The following is a 27,509-nucleotide window of genomic DNA, read 5'->3' as shown; positions in this document are numbered from 1 at the left end:
GGGGTGGGGGTGGGGCAGGAGGATCCAGACCAAAGGGTCCTTAAAGATCTGGGCTTCAGCCACACCAGGCCTGGTATGGGCTGGACAGGGTGCCTGCGGGGGGACGGGCAGGGTGGTGCCGAGGCGGGCTCCTACTTTGGCGGAGCGGGCAGGATGGTCTGGTAGTTATAGTGCTGCTGCTGCTGCTGGTTGAGGATCTGGAGCTGGAGGAAGAGCTGCTGCTGCTGCAGGATCTTGGCATAGGAGGAGTCCATGGGAGGTGCCCCCTTGTCCTGCTTTTGGTCCGGGGGGATGTACTGGTGATACTTGAGCTTCTTCACCTTTGGCTTCAGCTCCTTGGCTTTCTTGCTGCGCTGCGACTTCTCACTGGCAGACTTGGGTTGGCTTTGCTGAGGGCACAGGATACACAGGGCGCCATCAGGGGGCAGTGTTGGGCTCCTCAGAAAACCCCGTCCTCCACCCTGCCCAGTTCCACGCTCCCGCTGCTGCTCGCTGGGGACGGACCGCACTCCTCTACAAGCAGCGGCCTCAACATTGCCCACAGGCTGCCGGGGTAGGGGCATGGGCTGTGGGGGGCTGTACGCAGCCCCTCTTACTTAAAGGAGTCTCTGGCCTGGAGAGAAAATCAACCAAATGCAGATGTTACCATGACCTCCAGTAAAGAGTGAACACGCCAAAGTTAAAACAGCTGGATGATGGAGCTCACACCCTCCACACCAGCGACTTTACAAAGATCGGGTCATACAGACCCACAGCTTAGTGCGCTGGGGGACTGGGGAGCCAGCCCACAAGGACTGAGGCATTACCCGGAAAAGAGGAAGGGTACACGGATATATTTACACTATTCTTTCAAATTTGTAGTGGTCAAAAGGTAGCACCAGTTGTGCTAACCAGGACCAGATCTGAGGAAGGATTTTTTTGGGAAAAACTTTGATATCTGTGGCCAACCAGGAACAGACCACAGAAGGGCACTGGGACCCCGGGAGGAGGGGCTCACTGCCTCCCATGGGATGAGGAAGCCACAAAACTTGAAATTTCCTGCCAGTAGCAGGGCCTCAGGGCCTCGCAGAGATGGTGCAAATGGGGAACCCTGGGGGCAGAGGAGCCCCACGGGGAGGTAGCAGCCAGAGGCAGAGCAAGGGAAGGGGAACCTGGAGGGCTCCCAGGCTGTGAGCAGCAGCAGGACGGGGTCCCAGTCAGGGCAGGGTCTGTGTCAGGGGCAGACGGTCAGACAACAGGAGGAGACAGAGGAGCAGCTGGGGCAGGAAGGAAGGGAATCCGCCCAGCAGGTGTAGGGGCACTGGCGAGGAGAGGCGGCAGTGGGCAGTCGGGAGCTGAGTCCCAGAGACCCTGGTGGCAGGAGCTCTGTGGGGCAGGGAGGACAGGGCCCTGGCTCTTGGGCCCTGCACTTAATTAGCCTCAGTGCCCCACACAGCATCTGCACACGGCGGTCCCCAGTGGGCATCTCACAGGTGGTGAGCCTTGCCGCTCAGACAGGTTAGGTCAGGGCCTGCAGGAGGAGAGTAAAACCTGCCCAGGGGCACCTGGCTGGCTCAGCCTTGGTCTTGGAGTTGTAAGTTCAAGCTCCATGTTGGGTGTAGAGATTACTTACAACCTTAAAAAAAGAAAATACCCAAGGTGGCCCCTGGGTGACCTTGGGCCCATCACTTCACTTCTGTTTCATCACTCATGGAACAGGCTACCATGGCCTCAAGGAGTGTCAGTGGACCAGGGGCTGTGCTGGGTGTGCTTTCAGGGGGGACGGTGGACCGGGGGCTATGCTGGCTGTGCTTTCAGGGGGGATGGTGGAAGAAGAGCCAGGAAGACCCAGTCCAGACCCTGGCTCGTGGCGCCCCGTAAGTGGCGGCTGCGAGCGTGACAGCCAGTGTCCACAGAGAGCACAGAGGGAACTCCCACGTTACCTCAGTGACCTCTGCTGGTCCCTGAGCAGAGGAAGGAGATATGCACCCCACTCCCTGTAGCTGTCCCCCACCAAAAACAAGAATAAAATCACACAGGGTTCAGAGGGCCCCACAGCAGGGGAGGGAGGGCAGTCTCTGGGGTCTGTACCTTAATGAGTGTCGGGGTGGGCTTGGCCGGGGGGGCTGTGGTTCCATTGGTGAGGCTGGGAGGCAGAGGAGGCTGCTCTGCCAGGAAAAGTGTTTCTCCGGAATCCGGGCCCAATGGGAGTTGAGACACAACCTGAGAGAGAAGGAGGGGGTGAGGACAGCCTCCCTGTCTGGCTGCCCCAGGAGGTGCAGACACACCAGGTGGAGGTGCATTCCAGCCCCACCCTCCCCAGAGGCCGCTGTGGACACCTCCTCCAGCCCCGGCACTGTTGGGGGGCAAATGGTGGGCAAAGATGAGGGGGGTTGATAAGAGCAGTCCCCGGGGTGCCAAGCAGAGGGAACTGGAATACAGAGACACAAAGGGCAGGAAACAAGCCACTGAACTCAATGCGGGAGAAGTGGCTGGTTCCAAGTGGATGCGGACAGGCCGGGAAGCCCCAGGGATCTCACTGTGAGGCTAAAACGGGCCTGTGGCTGACCTCTCCACCCTCCCCACCACTGGGACTCAAGCAGCCAACTCCGGAGCTGCTAGGGCAACCCCTATCTCCAATCCTCCAGCTTCCCAGTCCCACCTGGCCCATGAGACCCCACTCTGGGTAGCTCCAGCAAGTCTTGTGCCCTGGGCGAGTGGGAAAACATCCAGAGGGGAGGGCTCACCTGAGTAGGGGATACAGAGGTGGCACTGGGTAGTGGCTCGCTGACTCGGGCTTCCAAGGGTGATGGCACGGAGCTCTGGGATTCATGGCTAGCAGGCTGCTCAGGGGATAAGGCATCACTGCTGTCCTCATCGAAGGAAGAGCTGTCTGCTACTTTCGGATAATTCACCTGGCCCACTGAAAGTCAAAGCCGGTGTGAGACTCTGCCTCCAAGACCCCACAAATGGGAAGAGGTGCTGTGCTCCCCAGCCTAGGCACCTGTGCCAGTAGGTGCCTGCCCCCCACCCCCACCCCAGTGAGGTGAGAAAGACTGGCTGCTGACCTCCAAAAGAGCTCCAGGAAAAATCATCACGACCCCAAGACAACAGCGGGAAGAGCACAGCTACTGCGTTGTCAAAGCGCCCTCTTGCCTGTGACTCTACACCATGTCCAATACTGAGACTCAAGTTCCACTCCCTCCCTGCAGCCTGCAGCCTCCTCCATCTCATCTGGATGTTTCTCTGCTATTAAAGGCACTTCATGTCCATCCTGTGGTAGCAAAAAACTCTCGTCTTCCCCCAGAGGCCTTGTGGAGCCTGCAATGAAGGCTCAAAGGGACCAACAGCCCAAGAACGCGGCTCCTCCCCTGGGCTGCCTTGACCCTCTGAAGGCAGGGTCAGGCTCAGGGCCTCTGGAAAAGATGCGCCTGCTCGGACAGGTGAACCGGATTACTGGAAGTATGGTGACTTTCCTTTTAGCGGCCTGCGACCCCCAGAGACCCAAGACCTGGCAGCATCAGCCCCTCAAAGAAAATCCATCCTGCCTGTTCCAAGTGGCCTGGCTCCAAGTGGCCTGCCCAGCCACATGGCCAGGGCCCTGGAGGCCTGAGCACATGCGCTCCCAGGGCTGCTGGGGCCAGGCTGGGAGGGAGGAGCAGGAGGGGCACAGCCCTAGGATGCAAATCCCAGGACACAAAGGGAAGCAAAGACAAGTAGGATATTTCAAAAAAATTCACATCACAACCACCTACCCTGCACTGCTAGGGGAAGAGGTTCGGCCCCAGTCTGCTGGTATCACAGGAGGAACCCAGGCAGGGGTCACAGCACAGCGGTGAGCTGTGGGGCGAGCTTGGGGGAATTTGCTGTGCTGGGAAGACCTCGGATAGGGAACAAGAACAAACTAGGAACCCTCTCAGCAGACTCTTCCTCTCCAAGGCCACGACCTGAGGCTCTCTCTCCTCCCCTGGAGCCAGGGAAAGACATACCTGAGCTCGAACCTCTGCCAGCCAGAAGTGCTGATGGGGCCAGTAATGCCCATGGCTGGGCTGGCTCCTGTCCCCCAGCAGGGCTGGCTCATACACTGCCTCACATCTGTTCTGGCAGCGGCCATGCATGTGGCGCATGCGAGACATGGAGCTCGATTACTGCTGGGTACTTCGGGCCACGGACACATCTAGATTTCTCCCAGCATCTCTTCCTCCCAGCAAGGAGACGTGCCATGGAAGGCAGTCACAAGGCACCTGGCACAGGACGGTGGAATCCACGATGGAGGAGCTCTGGATCCACCCGAGAGGGCAGTCCAACTGGAGCAAGTGGCTGGCCACACTAGAGAAGCCCAAGACCAGGGTGGGCCAGGGTCCCTGCAGAGTCCACTTCTCTCCCCATTGTGGCCAGGTTCGGGCCAGGTGCAGGCTGTGGAGAGACAGGGTCCCTGCCCTCTAATTTTGGTCCAGTCACCTCTGCTCAAGGGAAACACAGACTCTGAGGAGATGCTCAGGGAAGACTTCTTGGAGGACAGATCTTGACATGAATCTTACAGATCAACTTAGGGTGGCCTGGAGGAGGGGGCTGTGTGTGAGCACAGAGGTGGCAGTGGTGTGCTGAGTGGCCGTGGGGAAGTCAGTGGGAAGTCAGCCTATGTAAGGCCCATCTTTATCAGGGCTCAGGACCACCTCGTCTCCCTCCCCATACTCCCCACACCCAGGGTCAACTCCTTCTCCTCCTCCTCCTCAGAGCTGGCCTGAGTCTCTCCCCATGCCATCCCCCCATCTCCTCCTCTCCTTCCTCTCAGCCACAGACCTGCATTTCTCACAGTCCACTACCTCCCTCTTTCTTCTCCACTCACTTCTTGAACAAATGGCCTGCACTTGCTGTCAATACTTCCTTCCCACCTACTCGTTCCCCAACCCGCATGATCTGGCTTTTGCTGGCAAATGCTCCTTTCTCTCAGGTCACTAATGGTCATTACCTGCTTACCAAACTAGGCTTCTCCCTGTCCTCAAACAAGCTTTGCTCTGCCACACCTCCAAGCCACTGCCCAAGTGGTCCCCTCTGCCTGGAATGTCCTTGGGGAGGCAGACAGCATGACACATTTGGGGACCACCTTTGTCAAATGGGGAAGGTACAGAAGGACATGTCCTTCTCACTGTACAGCACTGGCATCTGATCAGGAGCCAGACTCAGAAATTGCCTGTTCATAGTCAGTCTTCTCTCATTCTTCAGTCATTCCTTGGGGACAGTGTCATATTTTGTTCATCTTTGTAAGCTGCAGGACTTCACAAAGGGCCTAGCACAAGGCTGACTCTTGCATTTTGGCTGGCAGGAGAGTCCAGAACTGTCCCTGGCCTAAACATAGGCCTGAAATCAGGGGCTGCTGTGGAACCTGGTGAGGATCGGGCCGCAGAACACTGAGCTGAGGGGGGCTGAATGCCAGGGCAGAATAGTGAACTAAGAGGGCTGCTGGCACCAAACGACAAAGGGGCTGTTAAGAGCACGCTGGCTGCCTCTTACGCTGTCAAACCACTGTCCATAGCGCAGAGGCCTTGGAAAGCCAAAGTCTCCTGGACCCAGGCCTCATGGCCCAACTTGGCCTGCTCTGAGTCCGTGGTTCGCCCTGGTGACCGGCCCAGAAGATCTAACTCCTTCTAATAGAGGGAGCAGTTGAGCCTCCTCCCCTGATGGAATGGCTATCTTCCAGGGGCAGGAAGGCACAGCCTTGTATGGAACCAGGTCTTAGGTCCACTGTAGCCGAGAAGACACGTCCTCTTGCTGCCAATTACCAAAGTCTAAAGGAATCATGTCCAAACACCTGCCCATGGAACACAAGGTCCTGGCACGTCCAGGACTCTCCCCACCTCCAACCTCCTGTCCCAACATCCCCTCTTCTAGCTCCACGCCCAGGCTGCTGTTCTCCCCCTCCAGGAGCCTGCAGTGCCTATCTCCCCATGAGTACTTTAATTCTTACTCCTCCTGCAGCCTCAACATCATCTCTCCCAACAACACCCCCCATCAGGACTGGGCTGGGGACCCTCCTCCATGTGCCCAAAGCAGCTGGTGCTCCCTCTGGCACAATTTTCGCCTTTGCCTTGCTGCTGTTTACCTGCCTGTATCTGTTCCGAGGTGTGAGCTCGATAAGGGCGAGGGTCTTGCTCTGCTTTGTAGGGCTATGGTCCTAGCACCTAGCACACCTCTGATCGATCAATATTTGTTAAGTATCTGTGCAAAGTGCCAGGCTCCAAGAAGAGATTTCACTAATAAACAGTAAGGAAGAGACTTCTAATTCTTGGCACCTCGATAGGTTCACATACACTAATCCCAACATCTAGCTACCCCGTGAGAGAGGAACAAGCCTCTGAGTGTACAGAGAAGACAGTGGACAGAGGCCCTTCTGTTATATAGTCAGTTATTCTGACATGATCCCGGAGGCCAATGGCACGGTCCCAAGCTAACACAACCTGTTTCTCAGGCTCTCACCCTTTGCACCTCAGTTCCCCAAGTCAAAGCAGGAAGTTAAGCAGCAAGAAGACTAGAGCCCCTTCCTTCTGCATTTGGCCTGCTGTGGCCACACAGGGTGCCTGGCCCTCCTCACCAATGATAGCTTCTTTCAAGCTGGACTCCACAGGTAGAATGTTCTTCTCAACCAGCTCCATGGGGCCTGGCCTCTGTGCAATCTTCTCATTGAGGTCATCGGCCAGTCTGGCTCTCTTCAGCTTCAGCTGCTTGGCCTGGAGGGAAGGCTCGGCCGAGGTCTCTGCCCGTGGGAGAGAATGGAGTGCAGGAGGATGTAGGAATGGACCTGGCTCTACCCTGGGAACTACAGTGCAGCTCTCCTTCCCTCTGAGGAAGGAGCAGAAGCCATCAGGATGCAGAGAGTGTCCCAGGCAGAGAAGAGTGGCCCAGCCTTAAGTTCTACAGGACATAAGAAGGAGCCCCTGACTGCAGAGTGTGGGCCCGTCAAGCAAAGGTCACCAAACACAGGGAGCTACAGAGTGGAAAGTGTAGTAGACAATGGAGCATGCCCTGCCCTCCCTCAAGCTTTCTGGGTTATGAAGGCAATTCAGCCCCTGCTCTGGGTCTCGGTGTCTCTGTCTATATGATGCGGGGCTCAGACTGAGGAAGTTCTCTTCCTGGCTCAAAGGTGACTCAAAACTAAAAACAACAACAAAATGTAGAGAGATTCACACTGCTTTCAGCAGCCAAAACCATCCCTTTGGTAGAATGTGGACAGAAGGGTGTGCGGGGGTCAGGTGGAGCACATCTATGATGAGCTTACTTGCGTGTCACAGGTGCTCACATGAATGCTGAATGAATATGGGAATGAACAGTGAATGAAAATAGAAAATAACTGCACTTTTAGAAAATTCTGGAAAAAGGACTTTCATACCAAGGGATGACAAGATCTGGGGCCACCAGATGGCCAGAGGAGAAGAGGACAAGCCAACCAGAGAGAATGGGGTTGTGCTGCTTTGGGAATTCCCAGAACCAAGGTGGCTATCACAGGGCTGCTGTTTTGCTGTGCTAAGGCTTGACTTACCCACTGTCAACAGAAATGGGAGTGATAAGAAAGAGGGAAGAAGAAATGTGGGTAATGAACAGTAGAAACAGTGAGGGCAAGGGGAGGAACCATTTCCAAACTATAACACACCTTCCAAAATATGCATCCTGACCAGTTCCGATCTCTCCGGCCGGGAACGAATCTTCCGTTTCAGATAGTCCTCTGTCTACAGAAAAAAAACACACCAAGAGGATCTCAAATCCAGGACACAAGTTATGGAATCTTTGTAGCCCCCACCCTGACATCTCAGCCTGGAGCCTGCAGGATTCTGAGGCTAGTGGAGGTCTGGGGGGCTGCATCTACTTCCAACGCACCTGCCTAGGGCAACCCCCCCACCATCAGTCAAGATTATTTGTCTCTCTGAGGCTGAACTACTAATATATTTCTTAAAAATTACTTGTACTATCATAAAAGTAATACGTGTTCAACAAACAAAACTTAGAAAAATCACAAAGTAAAATAATAAAAAATTTTAATCACCCACTGTATTTTGGGATATTTCTAATCATTCTTCCACACAGAAGAGTCTAATTTTGCAGAGTTGTAATCATAGTGAATATAATTTTATATCTTGTTCAAAAACTGGAACACTGTATGATCTCATGAGCATTTTCCATTCAGTATGAATGGCTGCCAAGAGGAATACTAATTCTGATACATGGTGTCATAGCTGTAGTTCCTTCAGGTCCAATGCCCTCGTTTCTGCATTTCTGAGACTCCAGGTGAACTAAACCACTCACCAGTTTCAACGCCAGCCCCCTGCCTGGCTCTTGTCTTATAAATGCCCAGGTGGCCCAAGAGTCTGTGCTCTTAACCCATGCACCAGAACTTTTCAAACAACAGGTTGAGACCATTGGTAGGTCAAAACCAGCACAGGACAGGATAGGACAAGGAAGACCAGAGTAGAGTAGAAAACTCTAGAAGAAAACTCTAGTAGAAAAAACCAGAGCACACCGCATGTGGGAAAGGAAAGCCCTGGTGCTCGCCAACTGCCTCGGTGCTGACTGGGTAGCTCTGCACCAGCCCTGGGGTAGCACGGAGCTCTCCAGGAGACGGCTCTATCACTCTGCCCCATCTACAGAGGGCAAGGGTCCTGCCGTGGCTGCTATAGAAGATGGTAGAACAGGTGTGTCAGACACAACAAGACTTCATGGGCAACAGAGCAAAGCATATTTTCTAAGCCACCTGCCATTCTGAACGGTGGTGAAGGACAAGCTAGAATGCAGTGCTACTTAAGGAAATACAACCAAGGTCTGTGTCCTAGCTTTGCCACTTACTAGCTGGACATCTTAATTAACCTCTCTTGGCTGCATCTAAGAAATGAAGAGAAGAACACCTATCTCACAAAAGTTGAGGTAAGGATAAACAAGATAATGTCACTCTGCATATGGAAGTACTAGTAACCACAGTTCTAATTAGCTCCAATTAGCTCCTTGCCTACTTGAGAAGCAGTACAGGTAATAGCACCAAGTCTTACAACTGGGTTGGGCACCCGGGCAACGCCACCCCTGCCCCGTTGTCTTCCCCACTCTTCCCAGGAACTACAACAGTGTACTTTGTTACTGCTTTGGGTTCTGGTGTCCATGATCTCATTCTTCCCACTCACTCTAAGAATTGATCATAATTTTCCTTAGAAATTTTTTAAAAATAAAATAAGAAAGATGGTAAAAAGTCTTAGAGGTAAATATTTCAGTCTCTAAAAGAGCTGTATGTGTCTTAAGGAGCCTCGCCCTATATGGTCCTCTACTGGGGAGGTTCCCTTTCCTTGTCTTTTATGTGAAAGAAAAAAGTAAAGGGGGCGGAGGGGAAGCACGTTCTGGAGACTTCCTCATATCTGCCCACACTGGGCAGCAGAATATCCCCCTGAGGCCCCTGAGGGAACTGAAACCAAGGGGGGATGAGGCAGCAGGCCAGGTGCTGTAGCACGAACTGGGGGCCCAGCTTCTGCATCCATAGCCTCGAGTGGACACTGGCCACTCACGGCACATGGAGACTGGTGAGGCTTCCTGCCCTTCGGAATGCTCATCCTGGAGAAACCTGGGCAGTGCAGCCATGGACTTGGAAAACCAGCCCTCAGCAAGCTTTTCCATGGCTGGTGTCTGTGTCCTAACATCTACCAAAGGTTAAATGGAATCAAAGATGAGAAAATACCAGCGATCTCCAAAGCAACAGAGGAGAGGACTGCTGATCATCACATACTCTTAAATGCAGTAAAGGAGAAACTCTGATCACATTTCACATCATGCTGCAAGACGGCTAGGGTAGGGACGGAACAGAAAAAGGCAGCGCTTTGTTTCTGGAACCGAGGTGTGGGTTGGCCCCAGGGCTAGCCCCTTCCACTACCCTGGAAGGAATACACCAGCAATACACTGGGCTCTGGAGGCCCTCGGGGAAGAAAAGCCTTACCCTGGCCCGCTCCAAGCTCCTTCTCTGTTCATGAAATGCAGCTGGACTTTTCAAAGCTGTTGGGAAAAAAAAAAGAAATCACAAAAGAATTACTTTTATGAAGCATCATGTGTACAACTACAATTTACAGTGGAGAAGGCATTTTTATTCAAGTTAATTTTAGCAATATTAATCAGTGGAAGTGAAGAACACGGCACCTGAGTAAGCACGTATCTTTATGGTTCAGCTATCCCATTAAAATAGTTGTGGTTACTTTTTTCCTAATGTGAACAGTCACTGTCTAAGCTTGGCTCTATAAAGTGCACAAACAATAGAACTTTTTTTAAAAAAGATTTTATTTATTCATTTGAGAGAGAGAGAGAGACAGAGACAGAGATAGAGCAGGAGAGGGCACGAGCAGGGAGGAGTGGGAGCCCAAAGCGGGGCTCAGTCCCAGGACCCCAGGATCATCACTGAAGGCAGACGCCTAACCTACTAAGCCACTGGAATGGAATGTAACTTAAAGACATATGTCAGCATAGGTGCCATTTCCTTCTTCACTTGAGCTGATATAGCACTGCTAAAACCACCTTGAATTTCATCTCTGAGGACTAAAAGAACTTCATGGTGACTGTATGGCTGGCCGGGGGCACACCACCAGCAGCTGACAGAAGGGCTCATTGCCGCCCCTGAAATCCACTACACAGACCACAGATCTCCACTCAGCAGATGACCAAACCAGAACCAAATCTCCTCAAATGTGGCACAATGAAGACAGTTTTTTTGTCAAACACTTGTCTATAAAGACAAAGGAGGAGTTGGGAAACCATGAGGGTGAGAGGGGGAAAGGCTTGACTCCCAACAAGTAAGGAACAACAGCAATAAGAGAAATTTACAAGACAAGGTCAGTTTCACTTCTGCTGCCCTGAATTTCAGAACAGCTGTGAAACTGTGTGTGGAGATAACTTTTGCTAGGCTGCTGGCTGTGGTAGGAGCACAGGACAGAAGCTAAAAGTAGCGAGAGCACAGATATGACCTTATCCTGCCTGGGCTTTTTTGCTTCCTCTCCCATCCCGCTCCTGGGGGCTGGGTCTCAGCAACAACAGTCCCAGAAGAAAGATCTAAATGTCCCAGCAGTACTTATTTAAAAAACAAACATTTCATAAAAATGGATCATTTAAAAAGATCCTTTGAGAGCCCACCCCATCTTCTAACAGCAGGGGGAGCCCTAGATTTAACAAATAATCTCTAAGAAGAACCAGCACAGCCTTCCTCCCCACCTACCAGAGCAATCCCGGCACTGTGCAGGCTAGCCCAGCTCTCAGCTGGGGAGGTCTCGGGCAATTTAGTGGTAAGTGGACAGCTCCTGCATCTGCCTCTCCTGGGTAAAGCTGGTTCAACTCCAGAACCAGTTTCCCAAAGCCCTGATATCCCAGAATCTGGGAATACACGGCTGTGATGGATCACTCTGAGAGCTTATAACACGGATGAGACAGTGAGTACAAAGAATCAAAGCAAAAACTCACAGTGTCTGCCCCCCCCTCCCCCCCAGCTTCCTTTCTGCCTCACTCCTAGGCCTAGCACTCACCACCAGCAGACACTGTTTCCAACTGGCTGTCAGCCTCCCACCATTAGGACATGCTCCAGCAGGGCATGACTTTCCTTTGTTTCTGAGCATCCCCCTACTGCCTACAGTACCCAGCATGTAATTCATTCAATGAATCAATGAATATTCTGTAAGAAATGGACACACAAGGTGTACACTAGTGCCAGGAAAGTGGAGGGTTCTGTGGTGGAACTCTAAACTTTCTAAACTTTCACCTGAATGGCCAGAATTTTGGTTCTCATCTGGGTTCAAAACTTCACAGAAGTCCTGGATAGAAAAATCAAAGCATTTGTGGTCTTTACCTGGGTTCAACCGATCACTACTAGTGTGACACAGGGGATTGCTTTCTGGGTCTCATTTTCTTCTTCTGTAGAGTGAGAATCTGCCTGCCTCTCAGGACTCTTGTGAGAGTCAAATGGAAGTGGAAGGCTCTGAAGCAAGTGGTGCACACACAGACGACCTTGAAGTGCTGTTGTCACCAAATGCAGTGGCGTAGCTGAATCATGGGTTCGATTCCCACACATGTCTGCTAGTTTTGGTACCACAGTCACAGATGATCTAAAACCTGGGCTCGTTGGCTGCCTCAACAATCTTTATTGGCTATCCTAAGGGGTAATGCACAAATCCAATTTTTGGAAAAACAACTTGCAAAGCACAAAATTCCTAGATGGAAGGGGAGTCTATCAAGGATGATGCAGCACTAACGGGTGAAGAGGAAAGAGAACTGACTGTCGCATAGATGACTTCCTGTTTGGCAAGGAAGAGATTAATATTTATGGAGTGCCTACTTATGTGACTGGCACTGTTCCAGATATTTTAAACATATTATCTGATTTATTATTTCTAATGATCCCATGTGGTAGGTAATACTCCAATTTACAGATAAAGACAGGCTCAAGAGGGCAGGAAAGGCCAGCAAGTGGCAGAGTTAAGATTACAACCTCACTCTATCTCACCCTCAAGTCAGACCTTCTTCCCATTCCTCTGGGTTGATTTCTTAACTTCTTCAAAAAGCAGAGAGGGATGTCCCTAGTGAATGGGTAGGCAATGCAATTACATATACTGCTTGGACAGAGGGCTGGGTGTAGGCAACTGGAAAGGTCAGCTCAACCACAGCACTGAGCACAAGACGTGTGAGGAGGGGTTCAAAGTGACCGCAGGCACAGAAAGCTGTGGTTTGAAATCCGGGGCTCACCGTGGGGCGCAGCTTTAGCACCGACACTAGGAAACAAGCAGGAGGGGAATAAGAGACCGGAGGAACCCATCAGATCTCAAGGCCTGATCAAGAGAACCAGAAATGAGGACCAAGAAAAGAATTTAAGACAGTAATTACCAATTCCCAAGACGATTTCATTTTATAACATTACAATTGCACTGAATCCTCTTACCAACCCACCACATGGGGACCCTTCTTCTAATTTAATATGTGGTGAAGCTAACACCGCAGTAACCTGAAAGCTCACTATCATCGAGTGGCAGGCCTCAGTTTAGGGCAAGTTCTGTCTCCCCTCTCTTCTCTGCTCTCAACCTTCTAACAAAGGGGATGGTTTCTCCCAGACCGTGAATAGCCCCCTCGCTGTGCTACTGTCCCACTGCTAACCAAGCTCTCCAAGCACAAGTTCAGCAACTTCTATAGCTATTTCCAATGGCCCTCCTGTTAGGTGCTCCTCGGGCTTCTGTGGGGAGAAACTGGAGTTGGGGCAGCCAGGACCGTCAGTGCGCTGGGGCTTGGGGTACAGACAGCATTCCAACGTACAGCCAGCCAGCTGTGCTGTAAGCCATAGCAGTGGAGGAGAACCTACTGAAAGAGATGCAGGAGCGATAAAGGTAAGCCCTGGGCTTCCTTGTTGAGCGAGATGCAGTGTGTAGTCCAAATCACCTCAGGCTTCACAAGCAAATGCAACAAAGCATAAAATAGTTTTTAAAGTTTAGGCTGCTGCTGTGGAAAAACCCTAAAAGACTCAAAGCTAACCCATAAATGTGTGTCCGATGAGGAGGGCTACATTCATCTTGGACCTCCATTGCCCTGCTCCTTACTATCTTTTTTTTTTTTTTTTTTTTTTTTGCTCCTTACTATCTTAATGGCTTTCCCACAAGAGCCATGATGTTACTCAGAAATTTCATTTCCCTAGGAACTCCTAGAAGGCCGTCTTTGAGAGAGAGAAGCCCCTAATACCGATGCACACCCAAGATCTGTGCATGCTGTTTGTAAGCATATCCATGTTTAGGATGGGAGGGCAGCTCTTGACCCTTTACTCTCGCCCTCTGGAAGCTGATTCCACTGGAACACTTGGACTGCTTTGTGTGCACAAAGGGAAGTGTGCAGCACACCGAAAGGAAAAATAACTAAGCTCCTCACGGAAATCAAATGAACAGAAGTGGCTAAGAGGTGTGACGTTCTTAATCACAGTTTCAGTTCTAGATGTGGGTCTCGCCCCTCGTTGGCTGTAACCACCAATTTATATTCTGTTCGCTCTCCCCAATACCCATTTTCTTTCTTCCCTTACATGTTTGCTGCCTTAATTAAATGAGCTCCTTGTGAACTAAAAAGAGAAAAATGGTTTTAATTCTTAAAAAATATATACTGCCATCAGCTTCCAAAGGAGAGTTCAATGCTATGCTCAGTGTGTCTACTGAGCTTTGTGGCCAACAATGTAGGAACACAGGGATCAAGAGGTCATGATTTCATTTAGCACTAGAAAGTAACTGTAAGGACCCTTAAAAACTAACCTATAGCATTAATTTGGGATGTTAAACCAGCCCCAGATTTACTTAAATATGTAGGCAAGTGGAAGTCTTTCGGGATTCACAAAATACTTCTGGAAATGCATCTCAGCAAGGAATGAATGACAGCAATTAGCCATCAAAACTCATTTCCTCATATCATTAGGAATATTTATTAAGTGTCTGGGTCGGAATGTTGCTTTATTAGGTGCGGACATAATAAAAATGATGGTTCCCATCTTCAATAAGATACTTTTCCAGAAGCTCACCACCAAGTCTATACTCAGAGGAACTCAAAGGCTATGAACACACAGTACAGCTAACAGGAGTCAATGGGGTGCCACAGTCGGAGAAGAGCTGTTTTCAGGCAAGCCTGCTGGGTTTCTTTTTCCACTGCAGAAGCAGCAGGCATATACGCAGTGGATACATAGGTGGGGGTTTGAGGGAGGAGGGGATAAACACACTTAATAACCCAGGTGGGAAATTAGAAATATAGCCAGCCAGCCATCTATCCAATAAACAATTCTTAAGTAACTATTATGATAGTCACTGAGGAAAAGAATATACAGAATAGAGTCCCAGGCCTCAAAGTCCGTTCATGGTCTGGTTAGAGAAAAAGACAAATAATTACAATATAAGATGGAAGTACAATTATAGAGGTAATTTAAAGTATGACATAGGACAGAAGAGGCAAAATTCAGCCCCAGGAAACAGTATATCAACTATCCAGGTAGATTTCACAAAGAAAACCCAAATGGACAAAACAGAAACATCACAGACAAGAAAAGCAGTGGGGAGGTCATCTGAGGCTAAGGAAGAGCAGGAGCAAGAAGGTATGAAGGAGTACAACAAGTTCAGGGGGCTATAAGTAGTTTGATATGGTAGGTCCAAGGAGGAGGTCATGCAGGGACAATGAGGCTAGAGGGGAGGCAGAGGCCAGCCCATGAAGACCCTTCATGTACTACTAGGACTTCTGCATCTGAGAAGATGAAGCAGATAAACTGTTCTCTATTCCTCCTGTCGTGCCTGGCTGGCTCAGTTGAAGGAGCATGCGACTCTTGATCTCAGGGTTGTGAGTTCAAGCCCCACATTGGGGGTAGAGTTTACTTAATAAAAATAATAATAAACAAACAAGCAAACAAACAAACATAAGTAGCTTCTGAAAGATGAAGAGAAAAAAGGCAAACTGGCTAGGAGCCCTGAGACCTGAAGTACTCACAGTGGTGAGTTCCCTGAGTTTCCTCTTTATCTCATATATTCCACACTTGGAGCTGAAGAAGCCAACAATCTGGAAATGCCAATGCAGGCAAACAAAAGAATCCCCAACAAAATCTACCCTCACAAGCCAAAGGACCAGAAAAAGGGCAACCTAGCCAAACAGAAAACTTTTAGACAATAATCGTTCTATTCCAGACAGACACTACAACAAACAGTGGCCCACTCCCCCCAACCCCGGGGGGCCTAGACTCCCCATCCTTGCAAAGCTATTATAATACAGCTCTCCAATACCTCTGCCCAGAAGTGTCAAAGAAGGCCATGTAGGGCTTTCAAGTCAGTAATAAATACCCTCCCCCACAACCCAATGAATAAGTGGAGACCAAACAGGGAACCTGGACTTACACCTCCACCTAGGAGAAGTAAGACACCCCTCCCTGCCCTGCTGATGTCAGGGGAGGGCTGGTGAAGAGTCAGGACTTCCACATTGGCCCAGTGATAACAAGGTCACCCCTACCCACAAAAAAAATCTAACTAACATCATGTCATCTAAGCCCTGGATGAAGAAGAAAAGAGGTGAGTTGAAAAAGTACTTAAAAAATAAGTGGCTGAAAACTTCCCAAATTTGACAAGAGACCTAAGTCTACAGATTCGAAAGCTAAGCAAATCCCAAACAAGATAAACCCAAAGAAATTCATATCAGGATACATCACAATTAAACTTTTGAAAATCAAAGAAAAAACATGAAAGCAGCCAGAAGGAAAACAAAATGACAGCAAATCTCTCATCAGAAACCAAGGGTGCCAGCAGAAAGTGGCACAATATTTTTCAAGTGCTATTAAGAATTATATCCGGAGATCCATGTGAAGCCACCACATTAACCAAGTGAGTGACATAAACAGACTGCATGGAGGGGAAATGGGGTACTTCTAACTTGATGTTTTATATGAAAAAATAAAATGAGCTGAAACAAAGCTGGTAATTGGCACATATCATTTCACCTCCCATGTCTCTACGTACATGCTCCCTCTTCCCTGCATCCCCTTTTAATTCTGAATCTATTAAACCTACAGATACACTGAAAGAACAAATAATGTACAGTCCTATAACCCTGACCTAGATCCACCAGTTATCTTTTACTCATATTTGTTTTCTTTCACACATACACGCAAGTGCGCACACACACGATTTTTATTTACAGAATCAGTTGAAAGTTGCAGATATCAATCAAGACATTTAATCTTCAAATTCTTTAGTGCATGTTTCCTGAGAATAAGGACATTCTCCTACAGAAAAAAAATACCTTTATCACGCCTAAGAAAATTAACTTTGATTCAATAATATAATTTACAGTCATATTTGAATTTCCTCAGTTACCTCCCAAAATGTCCTTTATAGTCTTTTAGATTTTCTCCCTCAATCCAAGATTTAATTGAGAACCATGCACCACATTTGGTTGCTGTACCTTCAGTCACAATCTAGAATACTACCTCTTGCCTTTTTTGTTTTTTTGTGACACTGACCTAAGTATCTAAGCCATCTGTCTTGCAGAAAGAATGTCCTATATTCTGAATTTGTTTCCTCATGATTAGATTTAGGTTAAATACTTTTAGCAAGGAGACTACATTGGTGATGTGTGCCTCTTAATATCAAGAGATACATAATACCATGTTGCTCAACCACTGATGGTGCTAAAAGTTTAAAAGGTGACAGGAGGGCAGTCCAGGTGGCTCAGTGGTTTAGCACCAGCTTCAGCCCAGGGTGTGATCCTGGGGACCCAGGATCGAGTCCCCCGTCAGGCTCCCTGCGTGAAGCCTGCTTCTCCCTCTGCCTGTGTCTCTACCTCTCTCTCTCTGTGTCTCTCATGAATAAATAAATAAAATCTTTTTTAAAAATAAATAAATAAAATAAAAGGTGACAGGAGATGTCTCCATCTTAAAAGCAGCACTTCCTCCTTTGTAACTATGTAATAAGTGGGGTAACATTTTGAGACCATGTGAAAACCCTGTTCCCTAAGCACCACTTACCTCACTGCCTTACCATCTATGGATGATCCCTGCTTGAAATCAATTATGACACTGAGAATGGCAAAATAGTAAGACCTTCATCTTTATAAGAGCATGTAGTAGTGATCAAGAGACCATTTAGAAGAATAAAGTGGAATGACTGGATGAAGGGTTGTGCCATTAACGTCTCAGGCTGGGGATACAGAAGGAGTAAGCTTGGGACAGGGTGGGAGACTGTGTTCAGTTTTAGGCATGCTGAGTACTAGGTTGATCATAAGACATCCTATTAAGAGATATGCAAGTGTGTACATGTGTGTACGTGTGTCTGTATGTGTGTGTGATGTCATCTAAAGATAATGTGGGGGATCCCTGGGTGGCTCAGCAGTTTAGCTCCTGCCTTTGGCCCAGGGCGTGATCCTGGAGACCCGGGATCGAGTCCCACGTCGGGCTCCCAGCATGGAGCCTGCTTCTCCCTCTGCCTGTGTCTCTGCCTCTTTCTCTCTCTATGTCTGTCATAAATAAATAAGTAAATAAATCTTTAAAAAAAATAAATAAAGATAATGTGATAGGTTATGTAGAGACAGAAGAGAATACTTCCCAGGCCAAATCTTCAGAGAATCCCAGAATTTAAGTGATTAAATTAATCACTATAGATGAAGAGAGCCCACCCAGCAAAGGAACCTGAGAAGCTCTCAGAGGCAGGAGAGGGCGAGGCAAAGCTGACATCAGGAGTAAGCCTCGGGGCACCGGAGTGGTTCAGTGGGTGAGCATCTGCCTTTGGCTCATGTCATGATCCCAGGGTCCTGGGATTGAGTCACATCAGGCTCTCTGCAGGGAGCCTGCTTCTCCCTCTGCCTATGTCTCTCATGAATAAACAAACAAAATCCTAAAAAAAGGGGAGGGGGGAGGAGTAAGCCTCAAGAACAAGACAGTAGGTATTAGAAGAGAGAGGTCAGTAGTGGGTAGGTTAGACAAAGTAAGGCCTGCACAGTTTCCATAGGATTACTGATATTTAGGAAGTAGCCGCTGGTCTCGGAGCTGTGCCAGCAGGCCAGTGGGGCATGCTAACTGCAATAGGTGGAGAAGTGAGAGGGGACGAAATGGAGTCCAGAGCTTTATGTCCTCTAAGAGGTTGAGATGTGCTAACAGTTAATTACTCATTCTCCACTAAATATTTACTGAGAGCCCATATGTCAGATTCCATTTTGGTGCTGGGATATCCGTTTCTCTGCAGCTTACACTATGGAAGAATGACACACTGAACAAACGAACATATAACACTGTAGGAGGTGATATACACCATTAAGAAATATAAAAGCCGGAGCTGAAAGACAGACTGGTGGAGGCAGGAGCATTTCACTCTCTGGAAGGTCAACAGACTTTCTAGTGTGCCATCTGAACAGAGACCTTCTGAGGAAGCAAGTGAGCCCTGTAGCCATCTGTGGAAGAACCTTCCAGGCAAGGAGAGCAGCAGACACAAAGGCTGTAGGTGGGAACCTGCCTGAGTGACAGAGGGCATCAAGGAGGCCAGAGTGGCAGAGCAGAATGAACAAGGAGTGGCAGGACATACAGAGAGGGGTAACCACAGGAGCCTTATAGGACTTCGGGCTTCACTCTGTTTTTACGTGGTACAAGAGGAAATGACATGGGGAGAAGAAATAAAAGGAGGAGCATGTCTGTCAACCTAGCTACTGACAAAAAGGCTCCCAAGAGTAATGCAAATAGAGTTGCTGCATATGGCTTCCCTGTTGTTCCCTGATGTTAGTACAGTGTGCTGGAATTACCTTCCTCGAGCTTCTTGGGGCTGATTATTTTCCACAATTTATATTGGAGAACTGACTTGCCTGAGATCACATCCTAATCCACTGCAGAATGGGGACTAGACTTTGGTTCTTCTGATTCCAAAATTCAGATCTCTTTGTGTATATTTCAGCATAACAGAGGTAGGAGGAGGGAAGGGGGACACAAAAGATAATCTCTTCTTTTCCCCCAAAATGTGACAGTTACAAAACCAAAACCAAAACCAAACAAAAACCTCAGAGGTTTTAATCTGATCTTTCACATTTTTGCTTTCTTCTCCTGGCTATTCTTCCGGAGAGAGCTGCTACCTTGTCCTTTTCTCTAATATTGGCAAATGGGATAGAAGGAGGTACTTTCAGATATAACCTCAAAAAATGTAAAGGAGACACACATTCTCCCTTTTCCTTTTCCCTCCAGCCCTCTCTTGAAGGGGCCAACACAGCAGAAAAGGGAGTCACTATATAGCCAAACTCCTTCCAAAGTTAATGGGGCCTTTGGCCACATCCCTTGGCGCTAGCACAGAAGTCTGTCAGGCAGCTCCAGGCAGTTCATTAACTGGGCCAAATGGACCGATGACAAGGTATGGGGCCCCCAGCACTAGAGACAGGGGCTCATAAGCTGTCCATAACCGGCCATTCCATAAGCATCTGCCTCAACTATCTTAGAAATTTATAATCATCTCCTGAATCATGCAGACAGGCTGTCTTCTACCTCAGAACTCCTGAGAGAAGACAGTAACAATGACCAGCACTGCAAATGAACAGGGAAAAGATACCAGCAGCCCTTGGTTCAGTGTTCCTCCGAGCACAGTTGGAGAGTCATTTGCATTGGCGTATCACTGGAGTGCAAGATTCTTCTCTGGGATGCAGATTCCTGTGCTTCAAGACTTTAATTCTTTATTAACCTTTTTGAGGATTCAGGTGCCACTAAATTTCAAAACTCATGGTTTCCCTAAGTCCAAAATGTAGAGGAAAGTGTCATTGCAGGTGAGAGGATTTTTATTTGCTCATTCTCCACCACCAGGGGCTAAGTGATTACAAAGTATACCTAGTAAAGACTTAATAACTTTTCTCAGCAGCTTAGTTCAAAATTTCAACTCTGCTAGCTATGTAGGTGCCCAGAAATTAGTAGCGCTTAATCTCCTGAGCCCCTTTAAGGATCATCGCTTTGGGTTGCAAAGCACGCATTTCTGAAAGTCAAAGGATCAGGTCTTTTTGCCATTCCCCTCAAACCCCAGTGAGTGCTCAGTTCAACTGAGCTGGATTCCACATCTTACTGTATCTAGAGCCTGGTAATCACACTCAACAGAAGGCAGCTACAAAAGGGTGCCCCGAGGAACCCAGAGGATTGCCGGAATCAGGGTCAAGGTCACTTACACACCTGGGTGATGAAAGTGCAGGGGTCAGCTGTGTCATTGGTGAGTAAGGGTTTATACTACCTTCAGGTAGATGATTTCTCTTAGGATTCTGTATCCAGGGAGAGCAGGAGCTTTTAACCTGGAGCACACTGTATGGCTGTAAAGTGTCTATGAATCCCTGTAACTCTGTGCTGAATCCCAGGAACCCGCCTGGGCAGCTGGGGACGAAGGGACAACATAAGATTTTCTAAGGAGTATGAAGGGCACAAGAGAAATCAAGAAGCTCTGATATAACTAAGGGTTATTATGACAGAAGTGGAAAGATGCCCCTGACCTTCAAACCTCACAGCCAGGAGACAGGAGCAGCCACTTGGAAGCAATTTTACTGGGGGGCTCAAAAATGAAGGGTTTACTCTCACCCCCACTACCAACTTTCACCTTACTTCACTAACTACAGGTCCTGATCTGATGTTATTTTAACTTTCAATACTAAAACTACGGGGCGGGCAGGGGAGGAGGGGAGTACAGCAGGCTATCGTCATAAAATTCCTGTCATTAAGAACCATTAGACTGTGACCTTCAGGAATTAGTATGGGCTTTGGAGCGAGGAAACTGAATTGGCTTTGTCTCTTTCAGTGGTGGTGTGACAGTGGGCAAGTCACATGACCCCTCGGAGCCTCAGTGTCCTCATCTATAAAACGCAATTACACAAACCACTACACTGATGACTGTTAGCACTAAATAAAGTGAAAGTGCTTTGCCAGCTGCTAGAGGCTCTGTTTAGCCTGAGGCATTGTTACTGTTTTAACTTTTTTTCTGTACCATCCTCCTGCAGGAAACAACATGCATGTGGAATCAAATGGTGACAGCTAACTGGGCTTGACTTCCATTTTTTGTCTTACTGTTTTTAGCGGTCATACCAAAATGTCTACAATAATAGCCCTGCAACAAAGACATTAACTGAAGAGTTGTGACGACAGTTCCAGGAACTGGCCATGACAATGAAAACCAGAACTAAGTCCGTATGAATCAAAGAAAGAGGTGGGGTGGTGGAGTATGGGGAAGGGAGCACACATTCTGGTGCAAGCAAGAATCCAAACTAAACTAACAATCAGAAAACGTGCTTCATCCACATCCTGTTTTGGTACTCAGGCTTGCCACCACCCCTGTTTTGGCACCTGGGTTGTCACCCCCACCCAAACCAGCAGAAAAGCCAATGACCAAGAATAAATGTAAAAGTGGAGACTCAGGATGATGAATCTTTTCCTTCCCAGAAGTGCAAGCTGCTCCAGAGTCTTACAACCTTGACAGTGAAAGAGACTTAAGACTGGGGAAAAAAGGTCAGTATGCAATCTAATATAGCATGAATATCAGAAGGTACACTTAATTCTAAAAGGTTAAAATAGGGGTCAAAGATTGTGAGCTCGGCCTTCTGAGCTTCCCTTTGACATATATGCCAATCGTGTTTGACATAAATGCCAGCCATCATAGTCCAGCCGAATGCTCTGGATCAGTCAATTACCATTCCACTGTATGCACCCTGGTGAGGCACACACACACCCAAAAGCTACTGCCTCTTACTGAAACACCATAATCAATAGGCTTAAGTCATCTGTGTAGTTAAAAGCTCCATATCACCTTTGGACCTAGTGGATCGCATACCACTAGGCTGAGAATGTAAAATCACATCATCAGACACTATCACCATATCATCAGATCCTTGAGTCTGATTCTTTATGTCTGTAATTGTGCAGGTAAAATATGTGAGCAGCTTCAACAAGTGACTTTTATAAATTGCTTCACTCCATTTATTATCTTGAAAAGGAGTGGGCCTTGGCTATCTCAGGTACTTCAAGAATTATTATTTTTTAAGACTTTATTAATTTATTTGAAAGAGAGAGAGAGAGAACAAGTAGGGGAGGAAGGAGCAGAAGGAGAGGGACAAGCAGACTCTGTGCTGAGCCTGGAGCTTGATGCAGAGCTCGATCCCATGACCTTAATTAAGATCATGACCTGAGCCAAAATCAAGAGTAAGATGCCCAACCAAGCCACCCAGATGCCCCCACTTCAAGAATTACTACATAAAACCGAATATCTACTATATTTTTTAGATATTAAATTGTAAGAACTCGTATCAAGAAGCCTACTTTTTGATGGCCTATTCAAAAGAGCTTCCTGTTGGATTCAACAATGAATATGCTCAGAACATGAACACACAACTCACTCTAGAGTCCTATTTTGGGATTTGTTACCAACTGGCCAAGGAAGAGGTTTGATGCTAGTCACTGACCACTGAGTGAATACATTCTACGACAGCAGAAAGAAAGAAAAGGTCACTGATACCTATCAGAAATATATAACACACAGGAGTGACATGCTCAGCTGGTCTTCTCCTGAGATAAAAAAGAAGATTCCTAAGGCCACATGCTTGACACAATTTTTTCTGGGCTTCAGATCTAGGATCAGGTTAGCTCCAATCCCAGGACATATATTTTACAATGGTATTTCTCAAATGCCAAGTCAACCTGGTATTCAACTACAGTGAAAGGGTCACATTTCTGGGCTAAAGAAACATGATCTCAATTAGGCAGGGTTTTCTGCATCTTAAAAAAAAAAGCTATATTGTACACCTGAAATATAATGTTATATGTTGATTATATCTCAATTTTATTTTATTTTTAAAATATTTGTTTTTTAAGTAATTACCACACCCACCATGGGGCTCCAACTCACAACCCCGAGATCAAGAGTCACATGCTCTTCTGACTGAGAGCCAGCTAGGTGTCCCAATTATATCTCAATTTTAAAAAAGAAAAAGGCAACTAGCTCTTTCATGCAAAGATATGTATGTATCTAAAAGAGCCAAATGGGGATCCTTGGGTGGCTCAGCGGTTTAGTGCCTGCCTTCGGCATGATCCTGGAGTCCCGGGATCAAGTCCCACATCGGGCTCCCTGCATGGAGCCTGCTTCTGTCTCTACCTGTGTCTCTGCGCCATGCCCCCCCACTCTCGGTCTCATGAATAAATAAATAAAATCTTTAAAAAAAAAAACAAAAAAAGAGCCAAATGGCACAGGAAAATTTGTGATGGTCAGCATCTAAAAGAAGTACGAGCCTGAGGGCAGAGACTGGACCAGAGGCAGTGGGCAAACTGAGGAGTTTGGGGGATGCCTTTTCTGGGCTCCTAATGGAAAGAGTTCCAAGGCCACAAAGACTACCACAGAGCTTCTAGCAACTCTCAAGTGGACCAGAGCAAATGGGAAATGATGGAAGCCTGAGTGAGGATCTGCTCTCATCTCAGTACCTACCAGCCTACAAAGTAGCCACTGGGACATTAGTCTTGAACACTGTAGCACTTCACTTAAAAGAAGACAAATGACATTTCCTGGAAGCCTATAATTTTGTCATCTTAAATCTAAGTTTTAAAAGAAAAGGGCAACACAGCCTCAAACCAGACCCTCATCTGCCCCGGAATCACCACTGTGTCCCCACTGATGAACATTTCTGTCTCTTGATAAGTTGCCCAGAAATTAAAAAAAAAAACAAAAAAAAAATTATTTCCAATCCAAACACTTGTTTTAAGAGAAGTTAAAGAAGAAATATCCACTGCCATGGAGAGAGCAAGCTAATAAAATTATAGCCCCGTTAATATATAACCAAAATAGGAACAATCTTAACAAAACGAAAACAGTCTTAACACCATGTTGTCCAGTGGTTCTTTGACTCTTAACAATTTTCAGCAACTGTTTTTTATGTGGATAGGAAAGAAAATGGAAGAATGATTTTACTTATTGAAAAATAGTTCCTGGGACACGGGTGGCTCAGTGGTTGAGCATCTGCCTTCGGCTCAGAGCGTGATGCCGGGGTTCTGGGATCAAGTGCTGCATCAGACTCCCCTTGAGGAGCCAGCTTCTCCCTCTGCCAACGTCTATGTCTATGTCTCTGCTTCTCTTACTGTGTCTCTCATGAATAAATAAATAAAATCTTTTAAAAAAACAAAAAGAAAATAGTTCCTGTTCCCAAACACTGGTTTTGATAGAAATTAATGAGATATGGGGGGGTGTGTGTGGCAGATCCAAGCTAATGCTCCTCTCAATCTTAATTGAGAATAACACTGCTTATATTTCAAAGGCATGCACAATAATATCACCTCACTTATTTCCAAACTAATTCTGTAGGGGTAGGTAAGAAAGATTATTATTTCCTTTTTATAAGAGCAGAAGTTGAGTTCAGAAAAATTAACAGAGGTGCTCAAAGCCCCATTGTTCCTAAGTGGCACAATAGGTCTAAAATTTCACTAATGCAACAGCCATCAGCCACACGTGATTATTTAATTAAAGTTAAATTAAACTATAAATTCTGTTCTTCACTCAAGCGAGCCACATTTCAAGTACTCAAACAGCCCATATGGCAAGTAGTTAGTATTAAAGAATATTTCTATCACTGCTGAAAGTACTATTGGACAGTGCTGGTCTTATGGCTAGTTCTTTTGTTTGTTTTTATCTTATTTTTTTAGGGAGGGGGCAGGGGCAGAAGGAGAGGCAGAGAGAGAATCTCAAGCAGGCTCCATGCCCAGCACAGAACCTGGAGCCTGATGTGGGCCTTGATTTCACAACCCTGAGATCGTGACCTCAGATGAAATCAAGAGTCAGACACTTGGGGTGCCTGGGTGGCTCAGTTGATTAAATGTCTGCTTTCAGCTCAGGTCATGATCCCAGGGCCCTGAGATTGAGCCCCACATCAATCCCATGCTCAGTGGGGGGTCTGTTTCTCCCCCTCTGTCTGCCCTTCCCCCTACTCATGCTCTCCTCTTGCTTGCTCACTCTCTCAAATAAATAAATAAATACAATCTTGAATCTTGGGACACCTGGATGGCTCAGCAGTTGGGCGCCTGCCTTTGGGTCAGGTCATGATCCCAGGATCTGGGATCGAGTCCTGCATCAGGCTCCCTGCAAGGAGCCTGCTTCTCCCTCTGCCTTTCTCTCTCAGTCTGTGTCTCTCATGAATAAATAAATAAATCTTTAAATAAATACATATATACATACACTCTTAAAAAAAAGTCAGATGCTTAACCAACTGAACTACCCAGGTGCTGTTTTTAGTTTTTACAGATTGTTAAGTAATCTCTACACCCAACATGGGGCTTGAACTCACAACTCAGAGATCTGTATACTCTATCAACTGAGCCAGCTAGATGGCCCCGTGGCTAGTTCTTTGGAATTCTAGCAACCTGGGGGAAAGACCCCATGCCATTCCCAAGTTACTAGATGACAAAGTTAAATTACAGCCTCTTTCTCATTACAAGAAACTCTGAGACTTCAGTAGGTTGGTTTCACTTCTCAGGCATTACAAAAACAAAAATTAGTTTTAAAAGAGCTTTACCAAAATGGATTTGATCCATATATACTAAGGAAAGAGAATATGGAAACTCAGGTTGTACATTTGGTGAAGAATAATATAAGCATTATATTCATAGTAATCAATCCTGACACTTCAACTCATTGAATAACCTCTTGTTAGAGTTTAAAAGAAACTTCTTGGTGCAGAGATTGCTATAATCAGATGAACAGGAGGTTTTCAGCTAACACTGGGGCCCTGTAAAATGACAGGTGAACTCTGAGTGCTACAACAGGGCCACATGGTCTCTAACTCAGCTAACACAGACAGCTGAAACATGAAAAAGGGATCAAACAACTGCAGAACTAAGGGTCTGGAGCCAAGATACAGCCAAGTTTATTAAGAATACAGAGTGGTGGGGACTCATCACATAAAGCTATTCTTTACAGTTTTAATGTGAGATACGCAGGACCCATTTATAGACTATAAGCCAGTAAAAACTAGCTGACCAACCTGTTCACTTTTTAGCAACCTGCTTCAGCCACTCTCAGGGGCTGCGCAGTTTGCAAGTCTTCTGGATTGACAGCAACGGGATGCCCTCTCTGAACTGTGCTGCCCTCACACTCTTTGGATTCTTTTAACCATTTGGTGGTTAAGTGTTGTCAATGGCACGAGTTGGGTGAACAGAAATGCCATTTAAAGTGAAAAGACAGGCTCACTCAAGCCATGGAGCAAGGTCCTTAGAGAATCTACAGGACAAAACTAATGATTTCTTCATGTACTTGCCAAGGTATCAAGGTTTTTCCACCGCGTGCACATGAGAAAACAGCGGACTGAGGGTTAACTGTAGTGCAGAAACATGCTACTCTAGGCTTTTCTCAATAACAAATAGTCTGAGAAGGAAGAGACAGACAAGGTTCTTCTTTCAGGTCCAGAAAGGGTACAGGAGACTTCTTTTTCATTTGTCTGGGTCAGAAGAACGTCCATGTTTTCCTTTAAAAGGTTATTTTTCTCCAGCAGCTCTCACTGCCAGAACATTTTCTTAATTTTCACCTAAACCTTATGACCTAGTACACCTTTAAATGTCAAAGAGAAAGGCTATGGGGAAAGCTCTGTTTGAGAACAAAGTGCACCACACATGACCCATGTCTTCTATGAGTCTTCATTCTGAATACAGCAGCATTTCTGGTCTTAATCTTTGGACTTAACCAGCTTCCTACCTGTGCCATCTTTCTTCTCCCTCAAGATGTGCAGAGCTTCAGATATTATTAAAGAAAGCTCAGGGGGATACCTGGGTGGCTCAGCAGTTGAGGGACTGCCTTCAGCTTAGGGCATGATCCCAGAGTTCTGGGATCGAGTCCCACATCAGGCTCCCTTAGGGGAGCCTGCCTCTCCCTCTGCCTGTATCTCTTCCTCTCTCTCTGTGTCTCTCATGAATAAATAAATAAAATCTTTAAAAAGAAAAGCAAGCTCAGGGCTTGGAGTATATAATCCTTTGCTATCCAGCACATTGTATTTGGTAGGGTTTTATATAGTGTTAAATT

At 47.2% G+C, this 27,509-nt stretch overlaps 1 protein-coding gene across 5 annotated transcripts in view; it reads right to left on the bottom strand.

Annotated features, from left to right (window-relative positions):
* The window catches only part of MRTFA (myocardin related transcription factor A), a 198,000-nt gene that overhangs the window by 8,512 nt on the left and 161,979 nt on the right, over positions 1 to 27,509 (bottom strand). For all 5 annotated transcript variants that reach the window (XM_077914394.1, XM_077914392.1, XM_077914391.1 and 2 more), the window contains 6 exons: positions 9,944 to 9,999; positions 7,628 to 7,703; positions 6,572 to 6,733; positions 2,727 to 2,902; positions 2,071 to 2,202; positions 136 to 389 (listed from right to left, as the gene is read on the bottom strand). In XM_077914394.1, coding sequence (XP_077770520.1) covers positions 136 to 389; positions 2,071 to 2,202; positions 2,727 to 2,902; positions 6,572 to 6,733; positions 7,628 to 7,703; positions 9,944 to 9,999 — 856 coding nt within the window. The remainder of the gene's footprint in view (positions 1 to 135; positions 390 to 2,070; positions 2,203 to 2,726; positions 2,903 to 6,571; positions 6,734 to 7,627; positions 7,704 to 9,943; positions 10,000 to 27,509) is intronic.

Source organism: Canis aureus, chromosome 11 (genome assembly GCF_053574225.1).
Source record: "Canis aureus isolate CA01 chromosome 11, VMU_Caureus_v.1.0, whole genome shotgun sequence".
Classification (NCBI taxonomy): Eukaryota; Metazoa; Chordata; class Mammalia; order Carnivora; family Canidae; genus Canis; species Canis aureus.
This window is presented reverse-complemented; position numbering and strand designations above follow the sequence as displayed.